Here is a 16,063-nt window from a genome sequence, read left to right as displayed (position 1 = left end):
GGTCCGTTGTCGATCGCCCATCCACAAAATCGGCTTGATAATTTCCCAAAAACCTTCATGTTAGCGGCGAGAGAAAGCCAAAGATGGTCAGGGAGCGCACTTTGTAGGCTGCGTTGAGAATCGTGATCGCTCGGTAGTTCTCACATTCAAACTTTTCATCCTTTTTGAATATTGGGCATATTACTCCCTCCTCCGCCCACTTCTCCGGCAGCTGTTCTGTATCCTATATCCTGACTATCAGCTGATGCAGACTGCCTATTTGGGCCTAGCTTGATAAGCTCCGCTGCGATGCTATCCTTTTTTGACCACACGTGCATCGGCCGAAAGTGGAGAAGGAACCTTTACTGATGTCCGTTACAAGTGAAGTGGTATTCGTTGATCTCGAAGAAGCGTTTGACCGTCTTAAACATGAAAATATCTGCACTGCACTTAGGCGAAAAGGAGTCCGAGAGAAGTTAGTCCATCTCATCAAAGTTCAAAAGGTACAAATCCTCCAATATCTTGATACACAGATGACGCCAAACGGACGTGAGAATATAAAAACCCGGATTAGATAGGCTCGAGGTACTTTTGTGAGTCTCCGGAACATCTTATAGTCAAGTCTCAAACATAAAGTCCGCGTTATAGTACGGCTGTGAAACGTAGAGCACATCTACGGAGACGACGCAAAAGCTGCAAGTGTTTGTTATCTGCTCTCTGCGGAATATTATCCGCGCTTGGTGGCCTGAGAATCAGATTTCTAACGCGGAACTTCATCTCCGGTGCCATCAGAGGGCAATTGAAACTGAGATTCGGGACGCTGTGACGGGGTGCGACAAAAATCTTCGAAGAAGCATTTGACTGGAAGCCACAAAACCGGGGGAGAAGCCTACATACAGGCTGTCGGAGGAAACCTTAGCTGGCATCAAGTGAAAACGAAAGCGGCTGATCGTCGACAGTGGAGGTCTTTTTGTACGACTCTGAGACGAATAATCGACGTGGCAATCATAATTATAAGCAGATCCGGATTCAGGGGGGGTTCCAGGTGTAATGAACTTTTTCCAAGCACCATTTAGAATAATGTCCCTTAAGCTGAAAGTACAAAGTCAGCAGAACAAAGAGTTAATAGCATGAAAATTTAGTGCTCATTCGATGCTCATTTAATGCCATATCGCCGAATTTAATGCTCCATCATTTCTTTGTAAAATGCTCTTGTTTGCTAGCTCAAGAAAATAGCTAGCAGATAATATTCGAAAATAGCATTTTTAGTCACAAAACTGTTCTATAACGGTCAAAAACATTTAATGCTCATTTAATTTTATTGTTTTTTTTTCTAAATTTTTCAAAAATATGATAATACATGAATGGCTTCAATTTATTCAAACATTTTCTCCTGAAAACAATCAAAATCCTTTTGATACGATTAGATACCAATTAAATGCTTCCATATGCGAGTAGTTTCAATAACTTAGGTGCATTTTTCATTAAATATTTTTTTTTCAAAAACATTGTTCTGCTAGCTTAAGAAAAAAGTTAGTAGAACATTGGCCAGAAACAGCATTTTCAAGCAATAAGCTGTTGTAGGATGGTCATAATAATTTAATGCTCATTAAATGCTCTTGAAAAAACCTGATTTTCATGATAATTTTATTGATTTTTTCTAAATTTTTCAAAAATAATTATCATTTTAAATGCTACCATATGCGAGCAGTTCCAATAACTTAGGTGCATTTTTCATTAAATTAATTTTTTTTCAAAAATATTGTTCTGCTTGCTTAAAATGTTTGAAAATGTTTGAAAAAATTGAAGCTATTCATGTATTATCATATTTTTAAAAAAAATTATACAAAATCAAAAAATTATCATGAAAATCAGGTTTTTTCAAGAGCATTTAATGAGCATTAAACTATTATGACCGTCCTACAACAGTTTATTGCTTGAAAATGCTGTTTCTGGGCAATGTTCAGCTAACTTTTTTCTTAAGCTAGCAGAACAATATTTTTGAAAAAAATATATTTAATGAAAAATGCACCTAAGTTATTGAAACTGCTCGCATATGGAAGCATTTAATTGGTATCTAATCGTATCAAAAGGATTTTGATTGTTCTTAGAAGAAAATGTTTGAATAAATTGAAGCCATTCATGTATTATCATATTTTTGAAAAATTTAGAAAAAATCAATAAAATTATCATGAAAATCAGGTTTTTTCAAGAGCATTAAATGTTTTTGACCGTTATAGAACAGTTTTGTGACTAAAAATGCTATTTTCGAATATTGTCTGCTAGCTATTTTCTTAAGCTAGCAAACAAGAGTATTTTCAAAGAAATGATGGAGCATTAAATTCGGCGATATGGCATTAAATGAGCATCGAATGAGCACTAAATTTTCATGCTATTAACTCTTTGTTCTGCTGACTTTGTACTTCCAGCTTAAGGGACATTTTAGAATATAAATTAATATGCCAGCGATGTGACCACCCATATATCGTATATGTCGCATCAGTATAAAACCTCGGTGCGATCACCTGCTACGAGAGCACAAAAGGTGATCGCAATCGACCCGTGCATAAGTTGGTCGCTTAGTGCGATTCATTGAAGTCACGTCACTCAACGAGTATCGATTATAAATGATGACGCTCCCGGGTCCAGCTTGGAAGCTGGAGCAAATTAAGAACTTTGCATGGCGACCGTGACAGGGCTTGAGCCTCAACATTCTAAGGGCCTCCACAAATCAAGAAAAAAAAACAACTTTTCACAAGCAAAAACGTATTCCAAAAGTCTGATCCTCAATAACCAAACTAGCTTTCTAAGCAGTTGCAGAGTCTAGAGAAATTTCTTTTTAATTACATTCGTACAATTCGATAATGAGCGTCAAACTTGCGAAATGTATCCTGCAAACTGAAACCGCATGCATGTTGCATGCGTATTTATTAGAGTCTAATGGTTTCGAATGTCGTACTCTTTGATGATGAAACTAATGAAAAATAGGTTTCGTACGACTCTAAAGAATGTAAAACTGTCAGATTTGGCTTTGTGAAGTTGCGAATACGACATACTGAAGGAATTGAGTGTTTATTATAGAATTATTAAGTTGAAGAAACCTAACTAAAAAATGTTTCAAAAATTTCTGGCAAATTTTTGTTACCAAAAATAAACAAAAGTTCTCTGGGGCCCCACAATCGAATTATAGGTAAAGAAATATCTTCAACATATTAGGATGAGATGATCTGTCGCATGAAACCTTCCGATCATTTTCACTACTGAAATAATAATGATATCTCAGCTGTCACAAAATTGTTCCATATTTTATTTATATGAAGACATATAAATGATTGCAACGCGCACGTGATGAAACAGTTTTAACAATTTGAAATCTGATGTAACATCCCCGGTAATGTTTTTTTTTTCACTATCACAGAATGCACCCCAATTCAGAAAACAAAGGCATAGTTCTACGTCGAAAAACAATGCTCTGCAAATGAATGAATACATGAGTTGCTTCACCCATTTAAACGGAAAAAAGTTAGCCAAGAAAGATTCACTTGAGATTATTTGAATATTTTGATCATGTTTCTGTTTTCAGATCGCAGAAGCAGATTTTGAATATTGCCCTGCATATATTTTTTTCAACTAGCAGAATATTGCTTTTCTGACTATGTCTAAGAAATGAAGTGGCGTTTCGACATTCAATTAGCATCTAATGAGCAACGAATTTTCTTGTCATGAACCTAGTCGCTCTGTCTTTGCCATCTCCAATCAAAATCATCCCGGACTAAGTTAAAAAAAAACGAAGGCTCTTTAGTAATAATGTTTGCCGGTAAAACCACCTACAGTCCGCTAACCCATACTCAATCGTATCGATCCGGCAGCTATCGATGGCAGCGACCGTTGAAAGCCAAATTTCGCTGAGTCCCCAATAAACATGATCACGAAATAATCCCCCCACGCGATGGCGGTGCGGTCAGCGCCGAAATCGGGTAAGGTCACGTACGGCCCATTCCGAACGGAATTGTTTCCCACGAGCACCGAGGAATTAGTCCTTTTCAAATTTACATTTTTTTCGTTCTTGGGCAACCGTCTTCAAAGGCACTGTTTACTGTCGGATGGACTCTCTAATCCGGCCGGGACTTGCCAAGCGTGTTATCACAGCCCGACCGTCAACACTTTCTATTGCCGAAGTAGTGTCGATTTTTATTACAGTACGTCCCATTATCAGCTTAGGATCGACCGGAAGGGTCGCCATTGAATAAAAACCTTTGCTTTCGTCGAAGCTGGAGGTCGCAGCTCAGATCCTAACCGATCCGGACAGTTCCCTGTTTCGGACAAAATTTATGTCCTCTGAGTGAAGAATATTAAACACATTTCATGTGTGCGTTCCCTCTCTGAAAGTGTGTTTCTTTTTTTCTTCTACTTTTTAATTGTCCTCTAACGCTAAGCTCATCTTCCTTTCTCCACGCGATCCTTTTAATTTGAGACGCACAAAAAAACACAAGGATAATTAACATAACCATGAACGACACGAGTTGTTGCACCTCTTCTCTCCCTTCCGTTGCTTTCCGAGGCAGCAATCCCCTAGCATTGTCATCCTTTCCGCTTAGCATCATCCGCGCGTATTTACGCTCGGCGTGTTGCCGTCGCCGTGTGGAAGTGCCTACCTTGCCAGGAGGAAAGCCTGCTAAGCGTCGAGTGTAGAACGGCAGCAGCGCCTGTATGAATGAATAATAAATCGAAAGAGGCAAAAACACATCCGCATGGCGCGGCCGGCACACGCTTCCGAGAACCGCGGAACAGAAATCGCGGTGCGGCGGGGCGAACATGTTTGTACTCGCGTCGTACAAGCTGTCATCGCGCGTGGAACGATTTTGTAGGTTAGTCGGATTCCGGCTCTCCGTGCTGCGTACGTTTTATTTACGGAAGATGCGTTCGTTTTTTGTTTTGTTTTGCTTTGTCTCCTCCTGTTGGCGGGGCGGCAAGGTAAAAAGGATTGAAGACATCATTTGTATTGCTGACAACCGGCCCCGTGCGCGTACCATAAGGCTGGGCTGTTTTTTTTCGTGCTTATTTTTATAAAATCGAAATTTATTTCCGATCGAGAGCGAGAGCGAGAGCCGGGTGCCACACACAAGGCGTAACCTTTGTTCGGCAGTCAGACGATTTCGTCCTGGTGTTTTACTTTCACGGCATCCTCCTGGTTTTGGAAAGTGAAACCTGAGTTTCGGGTAAACAATGATTTTTTTTTCGTTGACTGAATGAACCCGGATAATCAGTTGGATATCAGCTGGTGCATTCAAAGCGTACGGCGACCGAGCAGATGCTGTTTACCACCCCCGGGACGTGCTAATCGAAAGGGGTTAATCATATTCAAATGTCAACGGAAAAGAGGAGGTTTTTTTGTGTGTACTTGCTCCTGCCGGCTGCTCGCTGCTAGTGTAAGATGATATGATGATTGGAAGTTGGGAGTGCAGTTGGGATCTAATCCTTTCCCGTAGCACTAGTGGCACAGTCTTTCTTAGTCCATCCAACCGAGCGGGAGAACAAATAAGACAATATCAATTACGCTCTCGTCGGTTGTGTCAATCAGAAGCAATATCTTGCTGTTTTGTGATATGACGACCGAGCCGTCTACCGAAGAAAAGGGATAATCCTATACGGCGTCGTAAGGATTGCAAATAAGCCACGGAGAGTCCACGGATGTCAGGAACAGTTGTGCGCGCCTTTGGTTTGGTTATGACGTGTGACGTCATAACAGCCAAAGCCAGAAGATTTCCACCGTGGATGGACTTGGCCAGAGACACATTCAATATTGACATTTTAATTTGCTGTGCGCTCTGCCCTTACCCCTTTCACCTCTTCCCTTTCGAGAGAAACACAAGGAGATAATCACCTCACGTGGTTCGGTGCCTTACGAAGCTGACTCAACCTTCGTTATCCACGACGGGGGTTTCGCCGGCAAAAAGGATTGTGAAGTATCCCCCTGTCAACCCAAACCGAGTGTTCTCAATACCGGCGCGCCATACATGAAGCAGTGCACTGGCACTGGCTGAAATGTCCAACGGGGAAAGGAGATATAAGAAGCTCATTCTGGTGCAAAAGGAAAATCTATTATTTGCAGGAATGGAATTTCACATAAAAGCAATTGTATTGCTCGGTACAAAGCACACAGGGGACACGACATTGGCTCCGGCAGACGAACGACGCGGACGAACGAGGACCGGGGCGTACACTATTTTTGCTTCTGCAGCGACAGAATATTGGTCGAGACAGGATATAAAGTATCGTTTTCTTCTCGTTTGCCGATGCTGTTTCATGTGCATCCGGATGCAGTTTCCTTGGTTGCTTCCAACGCGCGGGTGCCCGGGTGACCGAAACTGAGCACAGACGGCACGTTTCGATCCGTTTGATTATATCCGTGGTTTCGTCAGCGAAACTTCTATCAGATAAATGTAAACATTTAAAGAAAATCGCACAAATCTTAAAGTTTCGGTCTGCCCCTCATCGTCCTCTCATTTTCACAGTATAACATACATTTGAACTGTAGCCAGCAGGAAAAACCATAACGTCCGGGAAAGAGCCGGCGCGGACCTCCCGGAGTTCACTTCCAGAAAGCGGAAAACTCACTCCGCGTGACCACCGCAGAACGATAGTTTCCAAAGAAATAAAATAGCAATAAAACCGGTCTGATTAGCCCCACATGCAGGCACTGGGCACAGCGAATGTGCTGGTTGCCCGAAGCAACCCTTTCGCATTCAGGACCGGGAAGAAGCGCCGTTCGTAAAAATCTTCAAGTCGACACATTTAAAACAAATTCACAGCAAATATCGGACGTCGTAAAGCGCCACATGTGTGTATGTATTCCGCAGCCAAACCGAGAAGAAGGGGTCATCACTGTTGCCGGCCGCAGTGCCCTGTCCGGAAACGAGAAATGTGCTTCCGCTTCTTGTGTCGCATCCGACCATTAGATTGTGTCCTGCATTTGCATAAAGGCCTAGGTTAAGCTTATTCACCAACATACAACACTGCCTGCCACTGTTGCGGCGGATGGGACAGCTTAGACAAATACCACCCACTTGGGTCGAAGCTGGCGGTTCGAGAGGGAAGCGAGTGGAAGCTGGGCCAAGTTCGTGTCCAGCATGCGGACCGTCGGGACACGGCGAAGCAGGGGATTTCGAGCGATTCGTGACATTCTGAATAGCCACTCGGCAACAATGAGGTGAGAGACATTTGCTGACTCGGACCCAAAAAATGTGAAGCATAAAAACGGTAAAGAACAAGAGGCAAACTCTCTTCGGTATTGAGGTTGCATAACAAAGAGCGCTTCGTTTCGGGGGTTACCTTCGCAGTTAAAACGTCATAATCGTTGGCTTCCTACCGTTAGCTGGCCCCTTCGCCCTTCCGAGAGCTGGCCAGCATCAGCCGTAGATGACACAATGGACCGGGAGGATACGGTGGATTTTCCAAATCACCGATATTATTTGTAAACTCTTTTTTCTCTCGATAGCGGCTGCCTCGGGAACTAGAGTTTTAACACCAATTTACGCAACGGGGTGCTGATTTAGCACGATGATGGTGGGAAACGGGGGCAGGTGAGGGGATGTGCGAACAAAGACTGCCGAATGGATGCAACCGAAATGCAGCTACCGTGACTTGATGGACATCTGGGTTGTTTCTTGTGTTGTTAAAAGGGTTGAGGGGAGAGTGAGAGCTTGTCAAAAGGCATTCAAGCGCGCGAACTATTGAGGCACCGAACGAACTGGACTGCGCTGCACACAATAACGGCTTGGGATTAAATCTTCTAGGTTTGGTTTTTTTGTGCAGGCAGGCAGACCAAATGTCAAGAGTACCAGTGTGCTGGCAGAGACGACAAGCGGAGATAAAACCGGGCACGTTGCGGAAACTGGACTACAGAGCACTTCGTATGAATAATTAATTGGCAGTAATTGATATTTTTATGCACTCTGCATGTAATCACAATTGACATGTGAGTGGACAGTGTCTATTCAGGGGACATTCGTCCCTCCTGTGTTCGTCGAGTGGTGCAATGCCTATTACTGGGGCGGGAAGCTACTGGTCAAAACAGGCATGAATGTAAACATACACATGGACGGCACACCGTAGGGCACTTAATCGCTTGAGCTGGACATCGCCAGCAGAGCGAATGCCATCAAAAGAGACAGGAACACAATTTAAATGAGTGCTCTTTAAACGGCTTATAAGGTGTCACGGGTCCAGCTTCAGTTTTGCACGTCATTCCGCTTTTTTTCTGCGATTAAAATAAATAAGCAATTGGAAACTCACCGCTGCTGGCCGTACCGGCAGACTCGGCGTCTGCTATTGTGGTGGCGCTGGTGCGAAGCTTTTTCAGAGCCGGCTCACCATCGTTGACCGGAGACGAACGGTCGTCACCGTTGTTGTTGTTGCTGTTGATCACATCACCGCACTCCGGCTGTTCTTGTTTGATTTCGACGGTCGCCGGTGGTTCACCACCGGACGGTTCGGCAGGTTTGTTGCTGTTGCTACTGCTGCTGCTGCTGTTGCTGCTGCTACTGGGATCTTCGTCCTCAGCGCCACTGCCGCCGGCACTGTTGCCCAGCGGGCTGCTACTGGAGGGACAACGCGTCGAGCAGGCGGTTTCGGTATCTGTAAAGGGAAAAATAAACGAATGGATTATTCATTCTTCTTACATCTATTTTCTTGTTTAAAACCAAAAGCAATGAATCTAGCCCAATAAACAACTTATTTTTATGAAATTGGATTGATATTCAAGCTAGAACATAAATTAACCTATTTGAAGTATATTTAAACAATATTCAAAAACAGTTTTTATTTTATGCAAAATTATTTTTAGGGTTTCAAAATTCGATAGTTTTTCACAAGAGACGTCAAACTTTGATGTGGTTCTAATCGTTTGCAGATTGCAATTGGGTATCAGTGTTATTTAAAAGAGGAAATATTTGGAGTCTCATAAGGATTCTCTTTTTAAGATATTGGTAGAAATAGAATTCTTTTTTTCTTGAAGTTTACGGCAATTTTTTTTTTTTTGTTAATACAGTAAGGTCGCTTTTTACGCGGTTTTTTTTACGCGGGTTGCTTTCCTCCATTACTTGAAAACGGTACAAGATATCGACCTCATTTCAATCACGTTTTCCGTTTTAGGCCACGAGTGATCATATATCAGTTTTCAAAAAAAATCACAATTTTTGGTGTAAATACTCAAAATTTAAAATATTGCATTTTGGTCTCTAGATTGGCCACTATCATATTCAAACGAGATTTGAACGTTTCAGGACGGTTCTCTTTGTTATATTTGCAACTCAAAAAAGTCGTTTTTTACGCGGGCCCATACAAATTTGGAACGCATTTATTAACATTTTTTCGTTAGGCCCAACCAAATTCTGACGTGAAAAACATATAATGTTTAATTCTAGAATTATCACTATCTGTCTGGATAAATGAAATAAATTTTCCTTTAAAATATAGGGTATCGAACGTCTTCGTCAGTGGTTTTCTTCGGCAGTTCTTCTGCAGCAATCTTATGCAAAAAGGGGCAGAAGAAAACCACTGACGAAGACGTTCGATACCTTATTGGTTTTCTCTAACTTTCAACAATTCCAAGCGGAACCTTCTTGATCCTGATAACAATTTGTATTTGCCCCTGAGTAGAGAACATGTGACATTTCCACAGGGAAGACCACTTTAAGTTAAGGATTATTTTTGAAAACGGCGTATATCTTTTAGTAGCTACAATCTTTGTAAAATTGTATTTCAAAACCTACTGAAATGTTGTCTATGGACGAGATGAGGAAAATGTATCTCTTGGCTCGAAAAATACACACACTGAAAAAAATGTTTCAAAAGTGAACAAAAATTTAAAAAAATATATTTGTTGGTTTTTCAAATATTCACCATGCAAAATTTATCACATCAAAATCTGTCACGAGATGGAACGAAAAGTTTTTTTCAGTTCTTTACAAGAATAAATTTGCATACATTCTCGAAACTCATTTTTTTACGTAGAACTACGTCTTACTTTAGCAGGGTAGCATACTGTGGAAAGTGTATCGAAAATGTGCCCTCCTTGTATGCATCCTATGTTACTACCACTGATCGGATTCTAAACGCCTTTTTTATATAAAGGTGAAATTTGCTCCAAATTTGCGGTAAATTAGTGGAAAGTTGAGCCAATTTTTGGTTGAGTTTTGCAGCATTCAACCAATCACCAGCTCGCTTTATAGCTGAGAACAGGATGGTATAGTGTAGACTTGTACGTGCACGCATTGTTATTTTTACTTATTAGATCTTGAATACTAACGTCCATTGGAAAACCAGCGGCTAACCAATCACAAGTTTGCTTTCTGTTCGCGATGTTTATTTTTGAACCATTTAGTAATTAGCTCCGCTTTATTTTCAAGTTATGCCAATTCCCCAGAAAAAAACTCATCTCGTGTTTTCAACCTGTGGAACTGGACCTTGAGCTGAAAGCCATACAACAAAATAAAACGCATCATCGTGTTGGGAGCTTGGAAGAAGGACAATGGAATTCTTCCCGTGTCGGATGGAAGCAGATAACAGACGTGCAGTACTTTCTGCCACGTAATAGTATGTCACGCTGTTGCGTGTTGCATCCTGCAGCTGCGCGCCAGACAAAATTCTGTTCTAAATTCTAATTGCTGCCATGAAGTTACATTATAATCATCTTTCTTAAAATGTTTCACTATTTTGTTTGAAGCGTAAAGATTTTTTCAAAACGAAGTCAGCATTTTTTACAGTGAATGACCATCGCTTTCGCAAGCAACCATTACCATTATGTCAACAAAAACCAATTAAAACGATCCTGTTCAGGACCGCCACAAACGAAACCAAAGAGTTTGATAAACACAGGTTTCGCTTAAGAGCTCAAACTGGAAAAATAAAAGATTGTAGTTTTTTAACTTTCAGAATTTCATAAGAATCATATATGTTTGTTTCAGATTTCAACATGTTAAGGATAGTTTCGCTTGGCATTGTTGAAAATCAGCTTATTTAGATGATATTAAAGAGAAGTTTTATTTAATTAACTTTTGCAGGAAAAAACACCGAAAGAAAATAAACCGAAAAATAATGATAAAAATAATATGAGTTTCCTCAAACTTTGACTCATTTAAAAATAAAAAGAAGTTCAAATTTTGTCCTTAAAACTAATAAAAAGAAATTTGTTGGATGTGATGTATGGAGTCGGATTTTGCTGGAAATTTTCTTTCCCAGGGTATAAATTTAGCTTCCTCAAATATCAGGCTTGTTATTTTCCTCAATACGTGGGAAGAGCAGAGTGAGTATTTTTCGCTCCCTTCCTACCAAGCATGAGCGCTGCTTATAGCAATTTTTTGCACCAAACTTGTTCATTTTTCTCTGTGCTGTGTTCCTGCCGCTCACATAAAAATTATACAGTTGCTGCTTCCACCACACCTGAGCGAAACAAGGGTGGTGAGTCTCTTTAATGAAAATACACAGAAGTACACCGTGATGACCAAAGCTGAGATTAATTTGATACCGTTTGAAGAGCAAATATGCGGTGTCGGGCGGCTGGATTTATTTTTTTCAGTTTCGAGTTACAAAACAAGCAACGCAATCTACTTTCCTACCGAGATGCTCTTCTCATTTGATAAACGCTTAAGAGACACACAGTAAAAGCACTGCTGTGAGCTCTGTTGTTTAGTTATCGAGCGAAATGCCCTTTCATATGAGAAAGATCGCACCAGTTTGTTATCTCTTAGTGTAAGAGCAGTTTATTTCTCAGTGTGAAGGTAGTTGTTTTTGCTGTGGAAGATATTCTCCTACACGTTAGTGGTTCTTTGAGGAGAAATGTCAATCCTGCTAAATATACACTTGATCTTTATAACCTTTCATCTGACTTTTTTTTTATCAAATAATGAACTATAAATTACACGCTATAGTATTTTAATAAAATAGAAACTAATTTCTTTAATACACCTTGACCTTTTTACGCCTGACAAAGAAAAATATTAAATGAGAAATAAGAGTTATCACTTTAGAAAACACATTTTTTCCAACTTGAAATATAATCTTCCTTCCTTCTATACTAGGGTTTGCAATATTCCCGAGATTAGAGATTAGATCTCGGAAAACGGGAATGAAAAATCTCATTTCCCGGGAATTCCCGGGAACCGGGAAAGGGAAAAATCCTTAGCAAAAATGAGATTTCAAATAAAGTTTATTGATAAAAAGATTCAAACAATCGTTTACAATTTAATTATCAATTGAAGAACAAAATTTATTCAAGTTCACTCCAAAAATTCATGAACAATCGTCTATCAATCGCCTCAGTTCCGCTGACAATTTTTCGTTAGGCCCAAATAATGTAGTTCCCTTCTGTAAAACTTTGCTTAAGATCGCTGAATCACCGCTGGTGTCTGATTTCTAAAATACTTCTAAATCACCGATTCCAGCGCTTGCTACATTTCATTAGAAACTGAAGAGTCCAATACTTTTAGTTTGTTAAAGATAAAGCTGAGTGTATGACAGCCAGATTTTAGAGCATTTGAATGCCTTCGTAATTAATGTGAAATCGCGGCCACGACCCAAGTTACACTGACTGAGTTTTATTAATTAATTTATTTCTGGTCGCATTGATTTACGGGTTTCAATTGTTTTTATCAATTTACAGGTTTCAGAATTTTTTGTCAATAAACAAAGAAAAAATCAAGCAACTATCCGCTTAGTAGTAAACTCACTAGCAAAAAAAGACATGAGACGAAGAAAATATTTCTTGATTCATCGTTTACTGAATAAGACAGCATATATTTTTGACAAATAAATTAAGCAAATAATTTGATATTACACGGCAAGCAAATATTGATCGTCGTTTGAAGCAAATATTTGCTTCGTATAATGCATACTATGAAGCTGCTGTATATTTCTACGACGTAAGTTTCGTGTTTTGATACGATATTTAGTTTTATTGCAATATTGTATGGAAAATTTTCCGAGGAGCTCGGGAATCCCGGGATCCCGCGAATCAATATTCCTATTCCCGGGATCCGGGAATCCCGGGAAAAGGCAATTCCCGGGAATTCGTTCCCGGGATTGCAAACCCTATTCTATACTGAATCTTATGACAAAAAAAAACTGAAACAACACAGAGTTTTACAATTAAAACAGAAAGGAAACAGTCAAATACTGTTTTGTTCAAACAATTATTATGTGCTTCTTGAGTAAATTTTCTTTGACGTCTGAGTTCTGTTTTACGTGAATATTTTCTCTGCAAAATGAAATAATTTGAAAGTGATTAAATAATTAATCGAGTTGAAAACGAAGTATGTAGCCAGGCACTAACCTTCAAGTTTCGAAGTTAATTTTTAGACGAACTTCGGTAAAATCACTATGAATCTGTATAAACATTTTTTGAGTATTTATTGAAGCTCTAGGTTTGATTGAAGCCCGTCACGACACTGGGCACTAGATGGTTATTGGAATTACAAGAGTGTAGTATTTATTAGGTATTTTACAGTGTTTATTTATATTTTAGGCGGTAAATATTGAGATTGTGTTTTGTAAGTATTATTGTAGGCAGAGCGATCATTTACATAGACTTGTTTTGTTAATCTAACTCTACAAGTAAATAAATCTAGGTCATTCCATACGAAATGACGTCGACCATCATAGCTTTTGATCGAAATTGGGAGAATTATTCATCTAGGGAAGAGATCCCAGAGCTATTTTGTGTAAATCCATATATTCTACGAATTTGTATGAATTTTTTTTATTTTAGTAAATTCTCGAATAAAAGTGAAAAATTGTGTAAATAACACTGGTCGTCTACATCGAAGAAAATTATTGCCCCAAAGCTGAAAATAGTTGCCCTATAAAGATTATAGCTTTTTACCATTCCTGTGAATTTTGGAGCTCCTAGTATATGCACAAGTGCGTCAAAGTGCTCTTTTACGTCGGCTTACGGGAAAAATAATTTAAGTCTCTAAAAAAGATACGTTTACTAAGAGCACCAAAGTTCACAGAAATGGTTAAAAAGCTATAATCTTTCATTTTTTTCTGTTTGAGGTCTAGGGAAAAATTTGTGTTTATCAGGGTAATTCAACGACGCAAGTACATAGTGTTGTTGGCACTAATAAGCATATTTTTCGAATGGGATTTTATCGCAGGAGAATTCTCTCTACATTTTTCAAATTTATTGATCCTGGGATAGCAAACTGAAAACATCCGTAATTTTTCGTGGATATTTTAAATTAAATTTGTCGAGGAATCCATAATAAATATTAGTTCCGAGTATACGTGTTGCCAGCTATTTTTTCTGCATTTTAAAATTTAATTAGCTTTTTTTAGCTGAAGCAACCAATTTTATTTTAAATCGTTTGTATTTTAAAAGTTTCACTGTATTCCTTGAAAAATTTTACGTGAGAAACACCTATCACTCTGAGGTAATGTGAGTCATTCTAGAGACATAACATTTTTACGAAAACAGTATTAAATTTTTCAATATTTATCAAATTATCAGATTTATTTGAAAATGTCTGTTAACTCTCAACCCGAACAACCCAACAATTGTTTTTAGGGAGTTTTTGATTACTAAAAATTCCAAAACAATCTTTCCTCTTTTGCAACAGTGTTATTAGTTTACCCCCATTCAATCCAGCATTAGATCTTTCAATCAATGAAATTTTAAAGTAAATTTGGCAAGGAATTCATAATAAATATCAGCTCCAAATAAAAGTGTTACCGGGTAATTTTTTAGTCATTTTGAAGGTAAAATGTTTCATTTCTTTCGCAAACGCAGCCAATTTTACTTGAAATTTTGACAGTTTCATCGTATTCCTCGGAAAACATAACGTAAGAAAAACCTATCTCTATATTGACTTAGGTAAAATGAGTCAATGAGAAATTTTAAAATTTCAGCAAACAATCATATTTATTTCAAAATTTTCGTTAACTTTTCAACCCAACGAACGACCCAGAAATTGTTTTTAAGAAGTTTTATGATTACTAAGGAATCCAAAAAAATCTACTCTTTTTTGCAACAGTGTGGACAGTTTTTCCCATTCAATCAATTAGCATAAGATCTTCCAATCAACGATTTGTTTGCTTAATGAAAATACTGAAAACATGTTGTTCGCACAGGCGGGGGCACATGCTTCCTCAAACATGGCTGGCTGAGATACTTCTTGAATATTCGGAAATTGAAAACAATATGCAGATTCAAATTTTGAGCATTCTGATTTGATCCCTTTCAAAATGTGCTTAGCTTTTTTTGTTAGCTTTTAGATTACACTGGGGTCGCTTTTTACGCGGGTTGTTTTTATGCGTTTTTTTGAATGGGATATTTTTACAATAACGCGGATTATTTTTAATCAATTCGGAAGATGGTTTGTACGCGGTATTAAATAAGTTTAGTATGAATATATCTAATCTAATCTTTTAAATGCGGTACAACCAACCGCGTAAAAAGCGACCCCAGTGTACATACTTTTAGTAGAAATACTGAAACAAGAGATCATCGGAGAAATAATTGTTCTTTGATGCACGGCAATCCGATTGTGAACATTATAGATTGGAATAACTTTTGATAGATATAGATTAGAATCATAGCAGTGTATCCACTCGTTTTAGTATTGTCAATTTTAAGTAAGAATCTAAAATTTTTACTAAAATAAATGAATAAGTTTGACTAGGAAGTTTCAAGTGTGATGCAAAACATATTCAATAGTCTTGTAAATCATCCCCAAAAACGTGTAGAAATTTCCAGCACATTTCAGTGCGCAGGAAAAGTAATGCAAAGCTGATTTAATCGCTTTTTGAACAGTAATAATAGATCAAATAGATCTTACCTTCGTTGAGCCGCTTGGGCGTACTGGAAGCACCGTCCCGCAGCATTTCGGCAGGGCTTGTCGGTGGGGGCGTATGTACCCGGGATCCGCTGGATTTGCGGGCTGAGATCGGCGCCGATATCGAGGGTCGCCTCGAGTTGGCCAGGGTAAGCGGTCGACCATCGTCCGAATCGCGATCACCGGCCGTTGCTAGAAGTAGGAACAAAAAACCACCATTAGTTCTCGACCACACACACGTATACTGGTACACT

The 16,063-nt window shown here is 39.1% G+C and overlaps 1 protein-coding gene across 3 annotated transcripts in view; it reads right to left on the bottom strand.

Annotated features, from left to right (window-relative positions):
- Positions 1 to 16,063, bottom strand: part of LOC129726729 (B-cell lymphoma/leukemia 11B) — a 188,616-nt gene that overhangs the window by 12,912 nt on the left and 159,641 nt on the right. For all 3 annotated transcript variants that reach the window (XM_055683769.1, XM_055683770.1, XM_055683768.1), the window contains exons 3-4: positions 15,813 to 16,001; positions 8,275 to 8,616 (exon numbers count right to left, since the gene is read on the bottom strand). In XM_055683769.1, coding sequence (XP_055539744.1) covers positions 8,275 to 8,616; positions 15,813 to 16,001 — 531 coding nt within the window. The remainder of the gene's footprint in view (positions 1 to 8,274; positions 8,617 to 15,812; positions 16,002 to 16,063) is intronic.

Source organism: Wyeomyia smithii, chromosome 3, assembly GCF_029784165.1.
Source record: "Wyeomyia smithii strain HCP4-BCI-WySm-NY-G18 chromosome 3, ASM2978416v1, whole genome shotgun sequence".
In the NCBI taxonomy this organism is placed as follows: Eukaryota; Metazoa; Arthropoda; class Insecta; order Diptera; family Culicidae; genus Wyeomyia; species Wyeomyia smithii.
This window is presented reverse-complemented; position numbering and strand designations above follow the sequence as displayed.